This window comes from Rousettus aegyptiacus, unplaced genomic scaffold (assembly GCF_014176215.1).
Source record: "Rousettus aegyptiacus isolate mRouAeg1 unplaced genomic scaffold, mRouAeg1.p scaffold_m13_p_9, whole genome shotgun sequence".
Classification (NCBI taxonomy): Eukaryota; Metazoa; Chordata; class Mammalia; order Chiroptera; family Pteropodidae; genus Rousettus; species Rousettus aegyptiacus.
The window spans coordinates 45,523,149-45,545,446 of record NW_023416312.1 but is presented as its reverse complement, the minus strand read 5'-3'; the positions used below and the strand labels follow the sequence as shown (position 1 = coordinate 45,545,446).

The window sequence follows — 22,298 nt, the reverse complement described above, 5'->3', positions numbered from 1 at the left end:
CACAAAATATCTGTACTACTGAGTGAAACAAAATAACTGACAGAAATATAATTAACGATTCTCTAAAAAAGTCTGGAGCTGAGAATAAGGAATCAACTCTACTATCCCATCCACCAATGTTAGAAGGGTAGCGTAATCATGAAGTTTACAGAATAGTGTCAATCCCTTGGGTTTTTAAGTAGAAAACAGAGCGAGTACCATAAAAGAGTCAAATATATTTATATATTTATTAATCAAAAATCGATGAGGATTAGTATCATCTGTATGAAGGAGAAATAAAACAATTACTGATGCTGATTATTGAAGGCATGAATAGATTCTCAGAGAAAGAGTAGAAACTTTGGTGAGAATGATTGATAAACCTCTCTAAGGTGAACAAGGGTGGTCCAACACATGCTTCACAGTTAGATGTGGTTTGTCTTCCTCATCATGCCTAATCTCATTTCTTATATACTATCCATTAGCTTCAAGCTCTCTTTCCCTCATACCCAGGGATGAGGAACAGTGATGGTTGAGGTTCAAGGATTAGATGAAAGTGTCAGTTTTACACATTAATTTTTGCCCAACTACATCTAGGTGGCTGCCTTCAAAATACCATATATCAAAGAACTGTAGAGAGAAGATATGGTCACCACTTAATGGATGAAGAAATTTTTATTCTTCGTGTCAATCTCTTTATTTACTAGGTCACCTCTTGGCTGCAGATATTAAAACACTCTGTGTATGTTCCTGTGTGTTCGTGGGTGTTTTAAATTCAGATTTCAACAATTAGAGCTGAACTGTTGAAATTATTAAGTGGATGGCCCCATTTAACACCCATTCCCTGGTCACACTTAAAGTTTATTCAAAATGATATTGCTAATGATATTAACAAGTTATTGATCTGATATTTTGCTAAGTTGTTTGGCAGGTCACATGTTTCTAATTAAATTTTCATTGGTTCTTGAGGAATAGAATTAAAATGAACAAAGATTAGATTAGAAAACTCTGCACACAACACACAAATCTAAATATATATATGCGATAAATTATTTTAAAGAGTTTTTAAGGTCAATTTTAAACATTTTTGATACTTCTCTCCCATAAAAAAATATCTAAAAGTTCCTTTTAAAAACACAAGCTAGTAGTTCAAAACTGTTTGATTTTTCCATCTAGAAGATTTATTAGATGGCCAAATGTAGAATATAATTTTAAAATCTATCTAACCGTATAATATAGATAAGAGCTTAGACTCTAAAATGAATTGCCCTATGTTCAAATCCCAGACACACCATTTACTCGTTTTTTAACTTTGGGAAGTTTTTCAACCTCTCTGTGTCTGTGGCTCAGTTCCTTACCTATCAATCCTTATAAGGTTGTGAGGATGACAGATAATCCTAGTAAACTTTCTTTCACAGTATATAATCATAGTAAGTGATTAGCAAATCACTACTTTTTGTTCACTCAGCAGATAAAAGCTGGCTAGCCAGCTCAATAATAGTCACGCCCCTACAGACTTGTAGTAATATGCTAGATTTTATGGTATATGTACACACTAGAAAGACACTCTTTTTCCGAAGACACCCTCAGAGTTCAGTAGTGCTAAAGTATCTTGCAAGGCAAGATATGGTGGGTAAGTAGGCATTATGGTTATAATTTCAAGTAGTAATATAAGTGCTGGGCTTGTTTAAATCTCATTATATCAGGTAAATCACCTCTCAGGATGTGCAGCTTTGTTAACAATTACATATTAAAAGGACAATCCAACTCAGTGTTTCCTAGGGCACAAAGTCAGGGTATATTCTTTTGTAAAAATGCAAAAGAATAAATATGTTAAAACTATGTAAATGCCTCACCAATGTACTGTATGCTTGAAAATAATAATTTTTTTAAAAACGAAAAGAAAGTTATAAACAACAAAAAAGCAAAACTTTTGTGGAATACTTAGATTTTTCTTGATCAATCCCCCATGTTTAAACACAGCAATTCAATCATTTAGGTGAATCTACTTCAATATAAGTTAAAAAGTCATACTAAGTTTGGAGTGAGATAAACAGATTCATAAATTAGAGAGAGTTGCCAGAAGGAGATCCCATAGTAATCTCTTTTAACTGCAATTATCAGCTGAGTTTTATAAAGAATGCAAGTTTATCTGTGAGTTAGTATGTCCCTAGGCTAATATCCCATATTTTGCTCTGGGATTCTCTAATGATAATAGTCATACCTGTGCTAATCTTCAAAAGAACCAGGCCAAAGCCACTTTCATGTGATGTTTGGACTCTAATAAGTTTTGGTATGGGCATGTCTTTGCCTGTCTATTTAAAGTTAAAGTGGAATTCCAAGCCTGTGGACTTGGAAGTTCTGGCTTCAGCCCTAAAATTCCACACTTCTGCTCTTTCAAGATTCCCTTACCTCCTGGGCGGTCTAGTGGCTATCTCCACCGGCAAAGCAGGACCTCTCCTAGCAGGTAAACCTGTCTGGTGAATCCACCCCTCAGGGGTGTGTCCATACCATTTCCTGGAGTAATCTCAGGGTGGCTCCACTTTCCATTCAAGCTCAAATACTTTGCTGCCTTCTCTACAGCTGCCAGACCTGCTCCTGCTGCTGCTCAGGTAACTCTTTCTCCCTGGCACCACTATAGGCAGTGTTGGTTGATAATAGGCTTTTGCATGTTCCTACCTGCCTGCTTTCCTGTCCCTTCCTTTTGTGATTTCTCTCTGTGTTTGTTCCTTAGGGAGAACATCTGGAGAGTACCTTGCTGACCACTGAGAACATGATGAATTCAAGCTTTTGGAATGAGACAAGCAGCAGCAGCTGTGGGACTCAGCAGCCCTCAGAGGTGTTGCAGTGCCAGCCACAGCATTACCATTGCTACCATCAGTCAAGCCAAGCCCAGCAGCTTCCAGAAAAAAATGTAGTGTATGAGCGAGTGAGGACCTACAGTGGGCCCATGAACAAGGTGGTTCAGGCCTTGGACCCCATCGGCTCACGGGAAGTGCTCTCCCCTCTCAAAAATGCCTCCTCCTACCAAAACTTGGTTTGGAGCAACCATTCCCAGGTACTACAAAGACAGCTATGCTAGGACAGTAGAGAGGGGGAAATCTTGAACTTCATTTTTTCTTTCTGCTTTTCTGCCTCTGTTATAAAGGATGTTATTTCTTGGTGGATTAGAGCTTTATATGCGATGTACACTCACCCAAATTCCATTCTTTGGCTGTTCTTTCATTATTTACTAGTGCTTGTGGTTGGTTGTTTACCAGTTTTAATGATTTTCATAATCTAACTAGAGCATAAAATGGCTTATTTTGGGGGGGGGGGGGGTTGGATTTAAGCAGAATATCTGTTCTGAGGTATTCTTTTGCCCCTACTGCAAAGCAATCCTCAACTTGACTACAGTAATTTTTATAAAATAGGTTTCCACCGATTCACTTCATATCAGAAGTAAACAAGTTTTTATATAAAGTATGTAGGTTCAGGGACATATAGAGTGATGAGCAAATATTTGTGTTCAGTAAGTATGCTCAGGATAAATGACAGGCTAAATCTCTGTTTGAATTGCCATAAGTGTTTCATCTCTGAAAATGAAACCATTGGCTCTTGTATAGCTAAGGTGAATAACTTATGAATATTGGTAGAAAGAATATTGAAAGAGTGGCTATAGGATTAAGGAAGACAAGATATAAGTAATTGTTATATGAAAGCTAAAAAGGGTAAAATGCTAAGACACCCTTTAAAACAAAATAAATTTGTTTTCAAAGAGGTTGTTTCAACATCAGTATCTGTGCTAACAATCATGCTAATGAATGTAAAGGAATATTGCAAGACTACATAAAATTAATAGCTCTATGTTTTCATTCTTTGACTCTCTCTTTACATTACATTTTCATGTCTTGAAGCGTTCTGGAAACTTCTGTCCAAACTGATATTATGTTTTCAAAATACAATTTGTACTGCGATGAGCTAAAACAAAAACAAAAACAAAAAAGCAAAACAAAACAAAACATTGAGATATTATCTTGCAATGTATTATCATACCTATCTGGAATAATATGGATTATTTTCCCTAAAACCACTATTTAAAGTAGGATATGAAGCAGCATTGCTAAAATGTATAATGAAACTATTTTAAAGGAATCTTAAAAAACATATTGATAACCCAACAACTACAAAGGCCACAATCTTAACCTTTTATTTCACTCCTAGCTTAATTTGAGGGAAAAGTATGAAGAAAAAATCTAAGATTAACTGTTAGTAATTTCTTAGTTGAGAAAAACTCCACCTATATTGAAGTCAAAGGGAAGAAAAATATAAAGGTTAAAAATACTAGTTTGTATAAGTGATAATAATGCAAATGTACATTCCAATATTCTGTATTAGATGCTAATAACAACAAAGTAGGTGTCACCAATGATTCTTAGTCTCAAAACAGCTTGAAGGTCAAAACCAATAGGTTACTATTATCATAGGAATGCTAAAACCACCCTGTCATTTAAATAATTACCCTCTTTTCTCGTCATCTTGCTAGGAAAAGAAAGATGAATAGATAAAAATTTAATAGCTGAAATTTAGCAAATTGTAAAATCAACTACAGAACAATTTTTAGGACTGCATTTTATTGTGCGCTCCTTAGTTCAACTTTCTGTTTTAATAATCCTCAGACCAAGTTGGTCAAGTTTTTTACAAGAATTTCTTTCTTTCTATTTAATATTTGTTCAAGTGGTCCTACAAGACTATTTCCATCCTGGAACTTAGTTCGCCATAAAAAAAAACTTTATAAAGAACCTTAGGGACCGAAAGCATGGCCACAGAAACTGGGATAAGAGATTGGAATGGAGGGTGTTGTGAAGTCTAAAGTTATTTATAATTGAAAAGAAAGAAAAGTAAGGGCTAGGTAAAGATGAGGAAGTTGAGAATATAAATATGTGGTAAAGGAAAAAAAATAAGAAGCTTATTCCTTTAGTGAAACAAGAAAAGAACATTTCACTATAACATTTTAAACTGAGTTAGTTATCAAAAGACATTCACAAATCCACTAAAAGATAATTTGTTGAGAGTTTTTAGATAGCTGTCACAAAAAAATGTGATTAGGAAACACTTCCATTTTATTTTCTTTTCTCCCTGTTTTCTGACAGTATGGCATTGTATAATGTAGGACCTAAATTTGATCTGAAATTACCTTCATATTAATGAAATGGATAAGATGTGATGGCAACATTATATCCTGTGCTAAGCACAAGCAAACAGTAAATATTACTCAAAATATTTTTTTAGTTTGTTTTATGTTTTAATAAAGTCTCTTCTTAATATGGCATGTTTCAGAGACATTTTGAGTTGGTATGTAGCTATTCTGTTGCTAGAATTTGTGACCACGGCACCTAGAAAAATGGGTATTATAATCAATTGTTGGTCATCATGAGTTCAATTAAACTTTCACTTTGTTCTTAGCCTTTTGGTGTTTGAATGACATTCAGAATTCATAAAAAATTTTAAAATATATAATTGCCAGAAGTAAAGTATGTTCCTTTGAGAAAACAAAATTGATGCCACTCCGCTTTGCTTCCCAAATGTTAATTTTAGCTTATAGAGTAGACATTTTAGATTTAACCATTTTAGTATTTTCTATTTCTGGCTTTTTAGTACGTTTTTCCTTGCTTGCCTTCTTGTGTGCTAAAATGGTGTTTATAGACATAGATATATTTTAAATTGATCCAGATATAATGTAGCTTTGCTTCTTACCTATCATTGATCAGATATATTTTATGATTATCTCAGTTATTATTCTGTCTGATCGACAGAGAGTTCCTCCGAGAATATTTAATGTAGAAACCAGTTGCTGATGCAATTGTCTAAATTAACAATAAAACTAAAATTACTAGGTTTATCCATATGAACAGATAAAATCAAACACAGGTGTAATTAAGGTCATAGATAGACTTAGAAATGAATGCAATATTGTAAATAAATAGTGTTCTAGAAACTACATTAAACAAAAGGAAACAAAAAACTTTATAGTTCAAACTTTTAGAAAGCTTAAATAGTAATTTACCATTATAACTCAAAATTAAATAGTGCCTTAAATGAACAGCATAGATGTGAATTACTCATTGGATGTATATTTTTCCTTTCCATTAATTGAGCTTTTCATGAAGTTCAAGATATTTTTCATATATTCAAAGTAGCTCTGTTGTGAGAAAGAGAAATAGATCAAAATAAAAATATTTTTTAATAGTCATTATTGGACAGATATTTATTAAGTACCTATTGTGTAGGAAGCACTGTAATTATCTGGATAAACACCATTTTCTTATCTAGGGAGATGCGACACTGAGGACACATATACAGGGCATAGTCTGTAGACATCTCATATTTCTATATTACATTTTTAAATATTATTTTTAAATGATTATTTTATTGAATAAAACAAGTTTGGGTAAAAATTGGGACCTCTTAATGTATGTGTTATGTGTTATATGGGTTGCCCTGCTTTTGAATTTGAAACTTGCCACTAAATTCAACTCTAGAGAGCAACCCAGAAGAAAGTGTCTGTTTATAAATGGCCTCTGCTCTCAATAATTACTCAGCTTGCGTTTATCTTTGTTACATGATATTTTTTCCTTTTTCTTTTGTTACAAAGATTGTGGATAGCTCCCTTACCGTGCCAGGATTTCTATATCCTATCAGAAAAATTTCCTGTTCTGTGAGGAGGGATGTGTTGCTTTGATAAATTGTTGTTCAAGGGCGTGGTCACTAAAGCAAATGATTGTTCAGGAAAATAGGTTGCCTGAAAAAGAAATTAGGTCATAGGATAGAGGCCCAGTTTTCAGCTTTGGTCATCCCTTTTGTGCTTACAATTAAATGAAGGTATAGAAATTGTGAGTACAACTAATTGTTGGGCGAAAATGTCCATGCAAATGGTCTTTGTCTCTTATTTAAGAGAGGTTTGATAAATTGCTGAACCTGTTTTCAGTCAAGGGCACTCACAAACTGTCATTGTGGGGGTGGGGAAGGGAGGGCGCTGGGTGAAGGGAGAGGGTTGAACTTGTCCTTTAACTTTTTTTTAATTTTTGAAAAATTAATTAATTAATCAGTTAAATTGAAGAAATGATTTAAATTTCCCCCCCCTCTATCTGTCCTTTAACTTTTGTGATCGAAATTTCTTTTCCTGACAATTCATAGTAAAACAACTGGGAAATTTACCACGCTCTTAAACACCTTTTAGAAGGGAAACCTTTCCAAATAAGTCTATTTAAATTAACTTTTTCTTCACACCAGCGTTATTTCAGTAGTGATCTTTTTTTGACTCCAATAGAGCATGTGTACTTCACATTTTTTAAAGACAAAAAGCATGAACTGTATATTTTATTTTCTTTTCCAGATTTTTTGGGGGAAAAGAAGAGAAATTATCCTGGAATTGGTCTCTTAAATGAGAATTTCTGTTGGAGGGAAGGGATGAGGGGAAGTTGTTCTATTACTAATACATTCTAGTAATTTCTATCACTTTCTATATGTGAGAACAGATTCACATATTTTAATTAATCAAGTGTTTATTTCATCTAAAGAAAGATCATTATAATTTACATGTTTCTTCCTGTACAAAGCTCAGAACAACATCTCAACAATAACCTAAGACAGGTGTGTTTAACCGTGTTACTGGTTTTGAAATGTTCCAACAAAATCATCTACCATACTATTCATGGAATTTATTCAAATGGCAATTTATTTGCCTTGGCAAATTCTGTCAGCATAAATTTCTTGTGGTTTTTAAAGATATTGCCTCTTTGGAAACTGTTCAGCCTAGAATGTTCCTAAGTCACTATTACTATTTTTAGTGATTTTCATAGTCATTAGGACTGACAAGAGCATCCATGAAGCTCTCATGGTTTCGAACATTATATTATTAGTTTTAAGTAAAGTTTAAAATTTTAAATTAGACAATGTGAAAGAGTCCCGAGTTCATTTCAACAAGCCTTCAAATATTTAGAGAACAAAGTCCTGTACTATGTATGTAATCGTCTCTGTTTATTACCTAATTCTCATTCCCAGCAGTCTCACAGTCTTGCCTATATCTATTGCACCAAGGTCTTGAACTCTTTTATCAGAGCTATCAATAGGAAAATGAAAGCCAACAGGTATTGACTGAAGAGGTTCATATTTTACAGAGTCTAAAGATCAGTTACAGAGAACACTGTGTGGAGAAAATGTGCATACGAATGAATCTATGAGAAATGTCTCAGGGATGACTGCAAATAATAAATGTGCAGTGATGAGGTAGACTTTGGTAGAACTGAACTATGAAATAGTTTAGTGTACTGGCTAAGAATGTAGGTTTAGGTTTTAAACTTCTTGAGTTTAATTCCTGATTTGAAAGCTTGCTAGCTATATGCTACAGTAGCCTCATCTGTAATGATACTTAATTCATAGGATTGTTGTTAGAGTCAAATGCAATAATAAATGGTGGCAAACCATTTACAGCACAGTGCCTTACACATTGTAAGTGTTAATTCTGTATTAACTAGAATAAATTACTTGGCCTTTCAGGACCTCAGTGTTCTCATTTGTAAAGTGAGAACAATAATACCTTTTTCTTCTGGGTTGTAGTGAGTATTGAATGAGATAACATGCGAAGGTGTCCAGTATACTTATTAATCTACAAAAAGTATAGCCAGCAAAATCCCCTAGCTGCACAGGCTTTAGTTAATAAACTAAATGAATAGACTATAAAGTAAGAGTTCCTTTCACACTGGAAAGATTAAGTAAACACATATGCTTGAAAAGCTTATTAGGGCTCTTCTAGCTAAGAAAGACTAATGAGGAAAAGCATTAAAATATTTTCTCTAAAACTCATAGTATATGATCAAAAGACTGGAACAGCAGAAATGTGTTTATAATGTTTACGGGCATAGATAGCCTTTAGAAAGAGTAATTTGGAAATTCCCACGATCTTAGATTCTTTGAACTTGAACCTTCAATATTTGAGATGGAGGTTTTTTTTTGTCTGTAGATTTTTCTCTTCCCTTTTCGAAACATAGTGATAGTGAACATGAAAACTTGCTAGCAGTCTGCTCTTACTTAATGTTTCCTCTAGAATTGCACTTTCAATAGGGTAGCATGCGGCTATTTACATTTAAATTAATTAAAATCAAATAAAATTAAATGCATATTTAGTTCCTCAGTAACACTAACCTCATTTTAAGTGCTCAACAACCACATAGGGCTAGTAGCTACCGCATTGGACAACACAAAAAGAATACTGCAGAGAGGTCTACTGGACACTGCAGAGCTATATATTCAAGCTACTCATTTTAAATATAAAAATACTTCTAAAATCATCACATTCAAAGAAATTCATGGTAGTATAAATGTGTGATCAAAAAGCTGCCAATTATAATGGGTACATAGAAATAAAATAAAAAATAAAACTGCAAACTCTCAAAGTATAAGTTTAGAGTGACTATTTCAGTGGAAGAATTAAATTCATAACCTTTACTAAAAGAACTTGAATGAAAGATTTTATGTTATGTATGCATGGATCTAGCTTTCTATTTATTTGTATAATTTTCCTAGAACCTCACTTTTTCACAAAGCAAATGGTTAAGAAGAGGAAAAAGGTGAAAATTGACCCCTTTAAATAAAATACATCTTCTTTTCTTTCGGGCACGTAATCTGGGTTTCATAGCCACTCTGAAACTGCATATCCCCCTTAACCTACAGAATTAATTTTAAACTTTAGAAAGTAAATTCAAAGGTCATTTCCGTTTTTACAGATGAGGTAACCAAGGCACAGAGATGTTATGTGACTTGTTCAAGTTTATACAGCTATGTGGTAGAACTAGGATTGAAATTTAGCAGTCTAATTCCAGATTTATGCTTGTAACCACCATGCTATACTGCACATTCTTAGTCTATATATTTGGCTCCATTTATGTCAGAGTCTCTGATATTTGATTCCTACTTACACTTAATGATCATTTTCTTATACGTGCTCCCATTGTGAACCACCTAAAATCTTTTGGGACATAGGCTAGGGCATAAATAAATAATTTAAATAAACATTTCAATGCTTTCAAAATACAGTGTTATTTACTTAGAAGGCAGATTTTTTTTGTTGCTCTTCAAAATTCTTTTTTTTATATTTTTCTCATAAATTTTGTTGATTATTTTATATCGAAATATACAAGTTTCCATCCCTGGGTAATAAGTTGATTAATTTTTAGTTATTTAAAGACTTATAAACGTGTTGCCAGAACTTTGATAGAAATGTTATGAAGAAATAAAATCAGTTTTTACCTTATTGTGGAATTTATAATCTCAACAATAAAGTGCTATTTGACTTGTAACTTAGAATCTTTGAAAAGTCTTTGATAATCGAGGTTTATACTCGTTGCCTTGATGTTAAAAGTCTTCCTCAGGGCAATCTCGTCTTACTTTTACAGTCTTATCTCCCACTACCCACCTCCTTCTACCTGTGTTCCAGACACACTATGCTACTCTGCTTCTCGAACAAACAGAGAATTTTGCTTTCCTCCCACCCCTGCCTTTGTTCATTTCATCCCCTACTCTGGCAACATTCACTCTTCCCTCACATTTCTGCTGGAATTCTACCTATCTCTTAAAATCCATCTGGAAAGTTGTCTTCTTCAAGACGTCTTTTCCAACCCTGAATCTTCTTATCCTCTCCTCAAATCTACACCAGATGCGGTCTCTTTTTAAAGCAAGTATCATTTTTTTATTGTTTAACTATAAGGACTTATGATATCAAGTAGTATATTATTTCTGTGGTCCTTCTTCCCCTCCACTATGGAGCATATACTTGTTGAGGGTTGAAATTTTTTTAAATTTTATTTTATTATTAGTTTCAAGTATACAGTACATTGGTTAGACATTTATACAGTTTATAAAATAGTCCCTCTAATTGCTCTTCCTCTCTGGTGAGGGTTTAAATTATTTTAATATCAAAATTCAAAGATAGAATAAATGTTTGAGGAATAGAATGAAACTGGAAATTCTCTCTCTCTCTCTCTCTCTCTCTCTCTTCTCTGTCCTCTCTTCCTGTGATTATGGCTTGCAAAAATGTCTGAATGTGCTGCCAGCATAGGCTTTAATAAAGATATATGCATAGAATTGTTTATGGGTTTCAGTCTTCTATGCCTTCTCTTTGAACTGAAAAAAGAAAGTAGGACATAAATTGCCTCTTTAAAGAGTGAACAACACATAGAGTAAATACAAGGAAGCAATTTAATAAGTCAATCAGTTTTCTGTTCTGGCTCTTGGACTCCATTAAGCATTTAGATTTGACTTGTCTATATTTGATGTATATTTTTCCCATATGGACAATATTTGTAATTGCTTATTATGGCAAATGATATTAAAGAGTTAGTGATTCTGATCTATCATCATATCATTTCCCTGGGATCTTGTGATACTTCTTTTAAGCAAATTAGCTTGAAAGTGCTAATTCATTAGCTTATAAAGATATTCTAACTCCCCTGCCGTTAAAATTCTGTCTAGGGGAAGTGTTTTTATTTACTGAATCTTACTCAGTTATTCTGTAATATATTTCACCTACCAGTTATGTGCCCCAAGATTCCCTCATAAAAACCACCAGTACTATTTAGTACTTATCTACACACCAAAATACATTTAGAACTTTCCAAGGAAAGATTTTTGTCCTCAAACATAGTATTTACCCATTTCTCGTCTAACACAGACTTCAGCTTGGATGCGTAGGTTTCTCCATAAAATTATTTAAAAATCTTCACAAACCTAATTACATCAAAGAATATGTTCTCTAGTAAAGTTGTTTAAACCCCCTACAAATACCTCATATCACTCTTCTACACAAAAACTTTCTATGACACTCAGGGTCTATAAATTTCTTTGTCCGACTTTCAAAGCCTTCCATTACCTGGCTCCTAGGGACTTTACTTCCTGGAAATTCTCTTCTCGTGTTCTATGTTCCAGCTGCAATATAAACTGTTGTTCTCCAAATGTAGCTCCAAAATTTCCACAATTATACCTTTTTCATGTTGCTCTTACACTTGAAATGTTCCTATCCCTCATCTTCACCAATACAGATATAGTGAAATTATACCAATTTTTCAAGACTTTTCTCAAGTGTAATCTTGTGATGAAATCTCAAATTGTCCCATATTGAAGCTATCTCTTAGCCTTGAAACTTCTATAGTAAGTTCCTTATAGCTCTTGTAGTATTATATTGTTATTTTCACCCCTAATTAATTATACACTTGGAGAGGATAGAGAGTATACTCTATCTTTATATATCTTTCAATACCATTATATAACAAATATTGAACAAATATCTTAGTTGTACATGTAACTAACCCAGTAAAAATAATTTCATTAATAGATTTTATGTTTTATTTTTAATAATTATTTTACATATGTTATTTACTCACTAGAACTCCAAAAAATGAGTAGAAAAAGCATTATTACAACCATCGTACAAATTGTACAGTGTACAAATGAAAATTTGTGTATGTTCTGTCTTGTTGTATAAATAAAGAAACTGAGGCTCAAATAGCTCAACAAAATGTTTCCAAGTAGTGCAGCAAGTTAATGAATGCTCTGGTATTAAGAAACAGCTTTTGATATTTCCACTGTATTTGTTATCTCACTTAATTAACCTTAGTTAAATACTAAAATATTTTCAGTTTAAACAAGTTTATATTTTTTAGTTTCAGCAAATCATTTAATGATTACTCTTATTGTATTTTTTTTCATTTTAATGTTCTATTATCAGAGTAGAAAGTATCAAAAATATATTAGAGGACAAAAATAGTTCCTGTTCTAATTTTCAAGGTCTTACCCTGAAATAATCCTGGAGTTTGCATTATGTCCTAAGTTTTTAAGATTTCCCTTCTACCTAAAGGAGAATAACACCTTTCCAGCTTCTGCTTTCCCTTCTTTCTCCACTATATTGAGCTACTCAAAAGCTTTCTCACTAAAATAAGTAACAGAAACTGAGGCCAATTGCATTTCATACAATTTTTTTAACTCTGAAAAACATAGCTATTTTAACAAATGAAAAAAAGATAATTTTGTGACTAGTAAATTATTCCTAAGGCAACTAGAGTTTCTCAGCTCCAATTTATGATATATCAAGGCATGAACAATGATCTCTAGTGATGTAGTGAAATTATCCCAAAAAGCAGACAGATTTTAATCCACTCTGATCTTGAAATTGGTAATGCCATATGTACTTTATACAAGAAGGAGTAGGAGAAAGAGGGCTGCAACAACTTTCCTGAAGTTGAAAATCATTACTTTAGGCACTATGGTTAAAAGCACACCTGGATTTTATACTAAGCCTGAACTTACCTAACTATAACCCAAATTATTTTCACTAGCCTTCTACCTAAAGAAAGTTGCCAACAAGACAATGTTTATGTATTCAGCAAATCTGAGCCAAAGAAACAAACTACTCAATACTATGCTAAATATTTGATCAGAAAAAAGTAAGGCCTTCCTGCAAAATTGAAGAGCTTAAGTGATATGAGAGCTTAAGTAAGTAAAAATTTAGAATTTTTTTTTCAGTTTAGAGACTGTGAGTTCACTCTATAAATATATCATGCAGTTTATTTTTTAAAAAAGTCTATTACATTTGTATAAGTTTAAATTATTTAATCAAGGCCATTCTTGCACACAGCCATTTGTAGATGGATCTCTTGTTTTCAGTTACCCATAAGCTACCTTTGACAATAAATAAGAAAAAGGACAAATATCTATCTTCCTATTATAAGGACTATTCAAATTTTACAGTAGAATTATATTCCCAAACTTGAGAAACAGAAAATATAATGAGGTATGCTATATATTTGGCAAAGTATAGTGATTGAGCATGAGTTCTGTAGTCATGGTACTTGAGTTTCCATTCCAAAACCTTAGTATTAACTGTGTGATCTTCAGCTAGTTACTTAACCCATCTTATTTAAATTGACTTTATATAAAATGGGGTTATAATAGTATCTTCCTCATGGGGTTGTTTTAATTGTTAAGGTAATAATGTAACATATTTGGCACAGAAAACTCTTAATACATGTTAGTTATTATCATCATCAAAGGAAAACAAGATGTGACAAATTTAAAGAACTTGAACATTTTTTTCTCTATGAAAAATAAGTTGAGAATGATCTCTTATAACCACAAAATGTTAGAAATAAAAAATATCTTAAAGATCCTCTAATCCACATTAACCCACACCCATAATCCCATTTCTCATACAAGGAAACTGAATCTCAGGGATGACATTCATTTTTCAATATCACGCAGTTGTCTGGTAATATAACTAGAAGTAGAACCCAGGGCTCCTGACTCCAAGTCCAGGATTCTTTCTACTATTTTATGATAGATTGCTACTCCTCCCTCAACTTTCAATTATTTTGTTATAAGGAATGTGGGGCTGTAGCACAGAGGGCATATGCACAAGAGATGTAACTGTTCATTGAATTTGATGCTTTCAACATTAAAGATTTTGGTTAGCTATATATTTATTGATGAGTGACACTGAAAATGACACACTAATATAGGTTATAAAGAGGGATATTTAGACTCCTATTCTTGGGGTTCCCTTAAAACTTAGGAATCATCTTTATTCACAAACATTTTTTATTACTTCCTATGGATCAGGCAATGGCTATTTGTGAGTTGACTTGCTGCAATCCTGCTTAATGCTAGCTATCACAGAAAGTACCTTCTAGCAAAAAGATAACGTTCATTTTGGACATTTACACAGACTATTTTACCTAACTTTGTAGATTTCCAGGGGGAAAAAGTTTTCTTAAATAAGCCTTTCTGTAATTAATAAAACTTCTATTCACCTATTTTATTCCTACCTTTTAATCAGCCGAACACTGCTATAATTTAACTTCACACTGGTCAACACTATATGTCTTAATCTCTTTGACACACGTTATACTACTACTATAATATTTTACTTTTTGAAGCGATTTCATTTTTACTGTTTCCGTGACGGTTGTAAGCCGCATTTGTTTAGGTCAATTCTAATAATGAAGGCTCAAAATAAGCAAATTATAATCTACAGAATTAATGTACTAGCTTTATAAATATGATAAACTTGAATAATTTCTTTATTTTAGGATCAGACTATTCTTTGTACAGATGCACCAATTTGCTTTTTAAATATCTACCATCTTGGCATCCGAATGAAGTAACCCTGCCTATACTACTATCATAAATAAATGTCCTAAAGGTGTGATATAGCTAAAGATATGGATATGGATATAGATATAAAGATGTAGATATATGTGTGTATGTATTACTACTTGCATTAATTTTTGCAAGTTTATGAAACTTCTCAGTACACTATTTTACCTTAAAAGCTAGTCCTCTTGGCTAGTAAGTTTCATTGTTCAATTTGCCAAAATCGTCAAATTTGAATTGGTTAAAGGGAGGGCGAAAGAACTACCATTTGTAGAATATCCACCAGGTGCCGGGCAGGGTGCACAAAACTGTCTTCTCAAAATGATCCTAGCATTACTAGCCCTAGCCCCAAAATGCTAAAAGTTGCAGAAAAGCATCCTCCAGACATCAGTATTTTTATGCACTGTTGGTAGATGTGCATTGGTATAGTCATTTGGGAAATCAATTGGGCAGTGTCTGTTAAAACAATTAGTTCACACATTCGGTACCACGACAATCACACTTCTTTGTGAAATTTTGAAGAACTGATCACACTGCATAAGGATGATCATTGCAGCATAGAGAAAATGCGGAAATAATTTAAACCTTAATGAACAAGCTATCAAACAAACATTATGGAACACTATATAATATTTTAAAATAAATAATGAATTAAGACATATCTAATCTATAATACAAGAGATATTGTTTAGGTTATGTTGCAGAATAATAAAAGCAATAAATGTTTGATATATATAAATATATATACATAATATTATATTTATGTAAAGATATATCTGACAATGGTGATTACTTCTGGCTGAGGGATTTGAATGGAGGGAGGATGGTTAAGGGAAGATCTGACTTCATGGTTAAGGGAAGATTTGTATAAAATTTTATGTTAGAATGTATTCATGTACTATTACACAACTAAAAAGCACCCTTTTTTTTCTTGTCTCTCTGAACCCATTCTGGTTGGGTCTGAGGGCCAAACCAACCTTACTTGTATCTGTAAACATTCTCCTAAACTGAAGGACATGTATTTGTTTGGTCTACAATTTTAAATTCTCTGCTTTTGTTTGAGCAAGTTTCCTCAGCTACCAGCAGGAAATATGAGAATATATTCAAAGGCTGCTTTGAAACAGTAAGCCTACAGTATTGCTGTTGATGTAATGGGGTGGTGGGGGTTAGGAAGTGGGGAAGAAAATGTTACAAGTTGAACCAAAGGAAAAACAAAAGAAAAACCACAGTGTGCAGAACATTTAGTAGTTTGAGTAAACACATAGTCTTGTTTTAAGAACAGTATGTTACACCTACATTAAAGCTGTATGAGTTTGTCAGTGTTTCCTTTGTAAGTCTGTGATTCTGATTATTAATAGCCTCGTTGTTCTAAAGAAAAAAATATTTTTATCATTGTGGGAATATATCCTGGAGTTGTGTTGATTGGTTGTAGATTATATTAATGTATGAAGAGATTGAGTTATGCTATCAATTTTTTGCACACTAATAAAGCTATGCAGCCTTGCTGATTTGGGGTAAAGTGTAAAGAAGGCCAACATAATCCATAGAGTGATTATTTTATCTAATCATTATTGAAATCATACTCTCACTTTTATAAATGACTTTTTAACATCAGAATTTACTCTTTGAAATTAAGCCAGAAGCAGATCAGATAAAGCACAATTAAGAGTCAGCTTGAAGGAATCTAAGAGCAAGTCTTAGTTGAGTTTTCAAAGGTAGTTTCTTCCCTATATTAGTTTGAGAATTTTTACATTTAAAGTTTTCTATTGATAAATTTTGCATCTTGTTTATTCGCAGACGTATAATATACATCGGGGTGCATATTAACGGAGTTCTCAAAAAAAGAAAAAAAGGATGCAACCTAAAAATACAAGAGGAATACATAATCGTGAAAGCATTCTAAAAAGTATATTATCATTAGATTATTTGCAAAGCTAACAAAGGAATTCAGTAATGTGCTTTTTAAATAGATGAACATCATCTAGGAAAGCATTAAATAACATTCTTATTTCTAAAAAATGGCTTATTATAGAAATAAATAACATCTCAAGAACATAAAGCATTCAAATGACACTGCTTAGTAACAATTTCTGAACTCCTTTTTGTTTCTCTCAACAGGAACGCCATTCTCCAACTCTGAAAATATCTACTTGTGCCCCAAGCACTCTACATATAACCCAAAATACTGAACAGGTAAAATAATATATAGATAAGATTTGATTATTTTCTTTTTATGTAAGCCTTGCCCACATGTTCACACAATCTTTATGCCCTCATAATGCTTTATGCATTCACAAAATGTCAGGAATATAAAAATAGAAAAGGGATTCTCATGTATGAGCATCAGCTTAGCCTATTAAAGGAATGTAAAACAAGTGCTGTGAACTGAGATATTTGTTTCATTGTCTACTTAGTCTGATTGCTTTTATTTTGAGTGCAGTTTATTTTTAGCCAAGGATCTCCTTGTGATTATGTATATTTCAAGGGTACTTGGTTTGGGTACAAATAAAGTACCAAGATCTTGGATTGCTCGGGGACCTGACTGTGTGAGTGATAGTACTGTAAATTTACATTCAATGAGAATAACTTATAGGGTCAGACTTAGACCTTCTCAAAAGTACATGATTTAAAAGACACACAAGGGTCTAATTCTCTTAGTATTAATGATCTAATAATCTCACTTTTAAGATTATTCTTGAGTCTAGACATTATATCTTGAAAAGGTACTAAAATAATAATTAAATACCATACTAACAAATATGTGTTTAATGAGCTAGTCATCATAGATAAAAAGGTAAATTTTAAGAGAATAAAACATAAAACATTCTAAGTTTATTACTACACAGGAGGGGAATATAAAAGATGTGGAGGATAAGAGGGAGAAAGATGCTGTTCTAAGAAAATAGGCCTGCCCAGATGAGGTGCCAGGGTGTGAACTTGAGCAATATTGGCACAAATGAACAAAAACTGGTCTAGACCTTGGGTATAGTAAGGAAAAAGTGATATTTTAAGATTAAGATTATCAAAGAAAAGTTTGCCTAGTATGTCCCAATTTGGTCTAACCTAGAGCTAGATTAGTTAATCTTGCATTATTCTGTAAATATTTGCTTAGTGCTGAGTATATACCAAATATTACACAAAAAAATGAATTAAACCCAATCACTATTTTCAAAAAGCTCACAGATCAGCATGGGTTATATACACGACAAAACACAGGACAAAAAAAAAAGTTACAATCAAGTTAAAAATGGAGCCCTTTGAGACCACCAAGATAGGATTACCTCACAAAAGTAAGTCCACTTAAATCACAGAGCTGTTCACTATACTCAAATTCAGTCAGAAAAAAAAATGCTATTTTTCATAATAAAGAGGTTTAAAATTAGGTTTACTAATGTTCTATTTCTGATAATAAAAATGTGTTTATTGTACAAAATTGTGGAATTATAAAAGAATATAAAAAATAAAAACAATATTACTCATGAACCCCTCCTCTACCCAGAGATACTACTCTTAGCATTTTCTTGTTTTCCTCCATTCAAATAAAAAATTGCGATCATACCATATATGCAGTTTTATATTTTCATTTCTGGCTTAACCTTATATAATATTATGAATGTTTTTCGTGTAAGTTTCTATTACTCAAAATCGTTATTTTAACGACTTCATATTTCATCCTTTCTCTATAGGAAAGTGCTTCTCCTACTATACCCTGTCAGCATTATAATTTTAAAAATTTCTTCAGTTAAAATATGGCATTCTTTTGTTATGTTTATTTGATTACCAGTTTAGTTATTTTTTTTTGTTTATTAGCTATTTGCTTTTCTTCTTGATAACTTTATGCATTTTACTCGTTTTTTATTAGTATGGAGAGATTTTTCTTATTGAGGTATAAAAACTCTCATTGTATTAATAACATAGACTCTTCTTCTATCAAAAATTTACAAACGACTTTGTTCTAGTGTTTTGTCTCCCTTTTAACGTAATTTAGGGCCCTTCCCCACCACCACATCCCATTTCATTTTTTAAATTATAGGTTGCCCTTTTCAAATGGAGGATCTAATTAATCTAAATATTAAGCTACATTTTCTTTTAATTGTGTGGGGGCATTAACAATGAAATATTTTGAAACTCTCATCAACTATAATTTAGACTGTGTGATGAATTTACTGTGAAATGAGTAATAGAAATACCTAGCACAATTCTGAACACCTAAACACATGCTTTAAGATGTTTTGAGACTGAAATTAACTACAATATAAATTCAGATGTCATCATTTATGCAAATGGTCGTAAAATTTTCACTCTGGTCTATGGCCATGCTACCCTGAACAAGCTCAATCCCGTCTGATCTTGGAAGCTAGGCAGGGTCGGGCCTGGTTAGTACTTAGATGGGAGACCACCTAGGAAAACCAGGTGTTGTAGGCATAAAAAATATTTTAAAAAAAAGGATTGTAAGCTGACAAGGTCCTTGCAATCTGTGAGGTCAACCAAGGGTTGCCTCAGCTAAAAAAAACAAATAAACAAACAAACAAACAGATAAATAAATAAATAGAGAGATAGATATAATTTTCACTCTGAAAATTGCTACCTATTACTAGTGATGGCTCTAAGGTTACTAAATAGCTATACTTATATGCAGCTTTTATCTTTTCTTCACAGGAACTCCATTCTCCAACAGTGAAAGTCACTACATATCCACAAACCACTATTAGGAGATATATAGTACAAAATCCTGAACAGGTAAGCCATGTCACACGAACTCTTATGCCGACCTATAATTCCTTACAAGTTGACAGCTAAACAAGAAGAGTGAGTCAGTTACTATATCCCTAACATCAGATTGTTGGACTTTCTACTGTTTATAAAGTTCATTTATAATCATCTTTAATTCTAGAGAACCATTTGCTTATACATTCTGAATCAGAGCTGCAACAGTTCCAAGCACCATGTAAACCCTTGGGTCATAAAGTCTTTCTACCTCTATAGTCCCACCCCTGTGTTACAAAGGATTATTATGCACTTCAAACCTAAGGAAAAAAAAGGGACAAAGTTCTTTCATAAGCATCACATAAGAGCTACCAGTTGTTATATCAGAAGTTGGAATCTTTAGTCTGGTTAGATTTGCCATTGAAATATAGGTTAGAAAGAAGAAAGTGAAAAGTCGAAAGTTGAAGTGTCTCCATGCGTTTTTTGCCTATGAACTTTTGTGCCTATCGATGAGCTATTTGAAATTACATAATTATACTTTCTACTGAATATATATAACCTTATATTTTATAAACTAAGATAGAATTAACTGTCTCACTTTGAGAATAAAATTAAGAAAAATTTTTCTTACAGTAATAAGCCTTCCTCAAAATACACACACACACACACACACACACACACACACAAACACACACTTTCTTTAGCTGCAACAGGAGGTTCGTCAATGTTTTTTTTAAACATTTTATTTATTTATTTATTTATTTATTTAAACATTTTATTTTCCCCCTCCCCCCTCTCCCATCCCCTCTGGTAACAAGTCTATAGTCCATGGTCAGGAGTCTCTGTTTGTTTGTCCTGTTCATATCTTGTTTTTAGGCTTTATCCCACATATAAGTGATGTCATGTGATTTTCAACCTTTTTTGTCTGGCTTAATTCGCTTAGCATGATTATCTCGAGGTCCATCCAGGTTTTCACAAATGGAAGTATTTCATCTCTTCTTATGGTTGAGTAATATTCCATTGTATATATGTACCACAGCTTCTTCTCTACATGCCTTATCTCCATTCCCTTTGCTAATTTTATCTTTGAATCCTCCCATTTTCAGTCTTTGTTGTCTCAAATTGTCCCTATGTATGTTGAACTATCTTTACTATCTTGTTATAGCAAATCTCTTCTTATTTTAAGATTATAATGCCCTCTTCTTAGTAAGAGTTGCACTCCTCAGCTTTTATTTGCCTGATATCACTTTACTCCTAATTATCGGTGTTTTTTTTTTGTTATTATCATTTTGTTTTAGGTGAGCTGACCTCTTTCAGTATTTCCTGGAGTGCAGGCCTTGTAGTGGAGAATTCCCTCAATATCACTGATCCTTTCATCCATTTGGTCAACTCTATTTCCCAAGCTTGCTATTTCATTTTCAACTCTTGCAGTGTGTTTTTTTCTTAAGATCTATTTGTTCTTTTCGAGGGTTTCAATCTTCTTGACTTGCTCATCTAGATTTTTTTTCAATTCCTGAAATTGTTGATAAGGCTCATTTTGGAACTCTCTGAACATTTTCAGACGTACCATCTTGAATTCTCTGTCATTTAAGTTGCGTGTTTCTATGTCTGTACACTTATTTTCTGGAGATTTTTCACTTTATGAGATACTTTGTCACCTTGGTTGTTCATTGTTTTTAATGGACTATTTCTCCACCTGGGCATTAATAGGAATATATTCTGTTTTTTTGTTTTCCAAAAAGAGTTATTGTATAAAGGACTCTCTTTAGCCTGCTGCAAAGAACCACTTTTCTTTTGGCTTCCAATAGGTGGCTTCTAGCCTCTTGTATACCTGCTTTATATAAAGTCTTAGTAATGCCTTTTTATTTTCTTATAGAAATTCAATCATGCTCGCTATCCTCAGTTTTAGTCCCTGTCAGTGTTAGCAACAGTTCGGTAGTGTTTGTTCAGATTCCCCTGGGGCTGTGTGGTGTTCGGTCTTGGAGTGTATGCAGAAGCGGCTCTCTGGGTTGGGAGATGGGGGTTTCTGCTCAGCCTCGGTAAAAAATCAACTGTCGTTTTTCTGCCGTCCTCTCTTTTCTGCCTTCCTGCTTCTCTGCTTTCTGCCCTGATGACTAAGTCCTGCCACCGGGCACTGGGAGCTCACCACTTTCCTAGGCAGGGCTGTTCAGGGAATTCGCTGCACTATCTCCCCTCCTGCTCCTTCTACAGGTAGCCCTGGCAGCTGTGAGAGGCAGCTTCTTTATTTCTCCCAGTCCACCACCCAATACCCCGGGTTTTAACCTGTGCATATCCCATGCTCAGACATGCTGGTGTGCGGTTGGGCATTTTTAATGAGTTTTAGATGTTTAGCTTATTGTTGTTTCAAGGGAATATATCTGGGGACACTTCTCACTCTGCCATGTTTAATCTAATCTCTCAATGGGGTTCGA

General features: G+C 33.2%; 1 protein-coding gene and 1 pseudogene across 2 annotated transcripts in view; both read left to right on the top strand.

The window, feature by feature from the left end:
- Positions 1-2,494: 2,494 nt before the first annotated feature.
- Positions 2,495-22,298, top strand: part of POF1B (POF1B actin binding protein) — an 80,741-nt gene continuing 60,937 nt past the window's right edge. For both annotated transcript variants that reach the window (XM_016121869.2, XM_016121859.2), the window contains exons 1-4: positions 2,495-2,591; positions 2,714-3,037; positions 17,278-17,352; positions 19,819-19,899. In XM_016121869.2, the coding sequence (XP_015977355.1) occupies positions 2,753-3,037; positions 17,278-17,352; positions 19,819-19,899 (441 nt within the window). In that variant the 5' untranslated portion in view covers positions 2,495-2,591; positions 2,714-2,752. The remainder of the gene's footprint in view (positions 2,592-2,713; positions 3,038-17,277; positions 17,353-19,818; positions 19,900-22,298) is intronic.
- Positions 19,466-19,584, top strand: LOC118608214 (annotated as a pseudogene).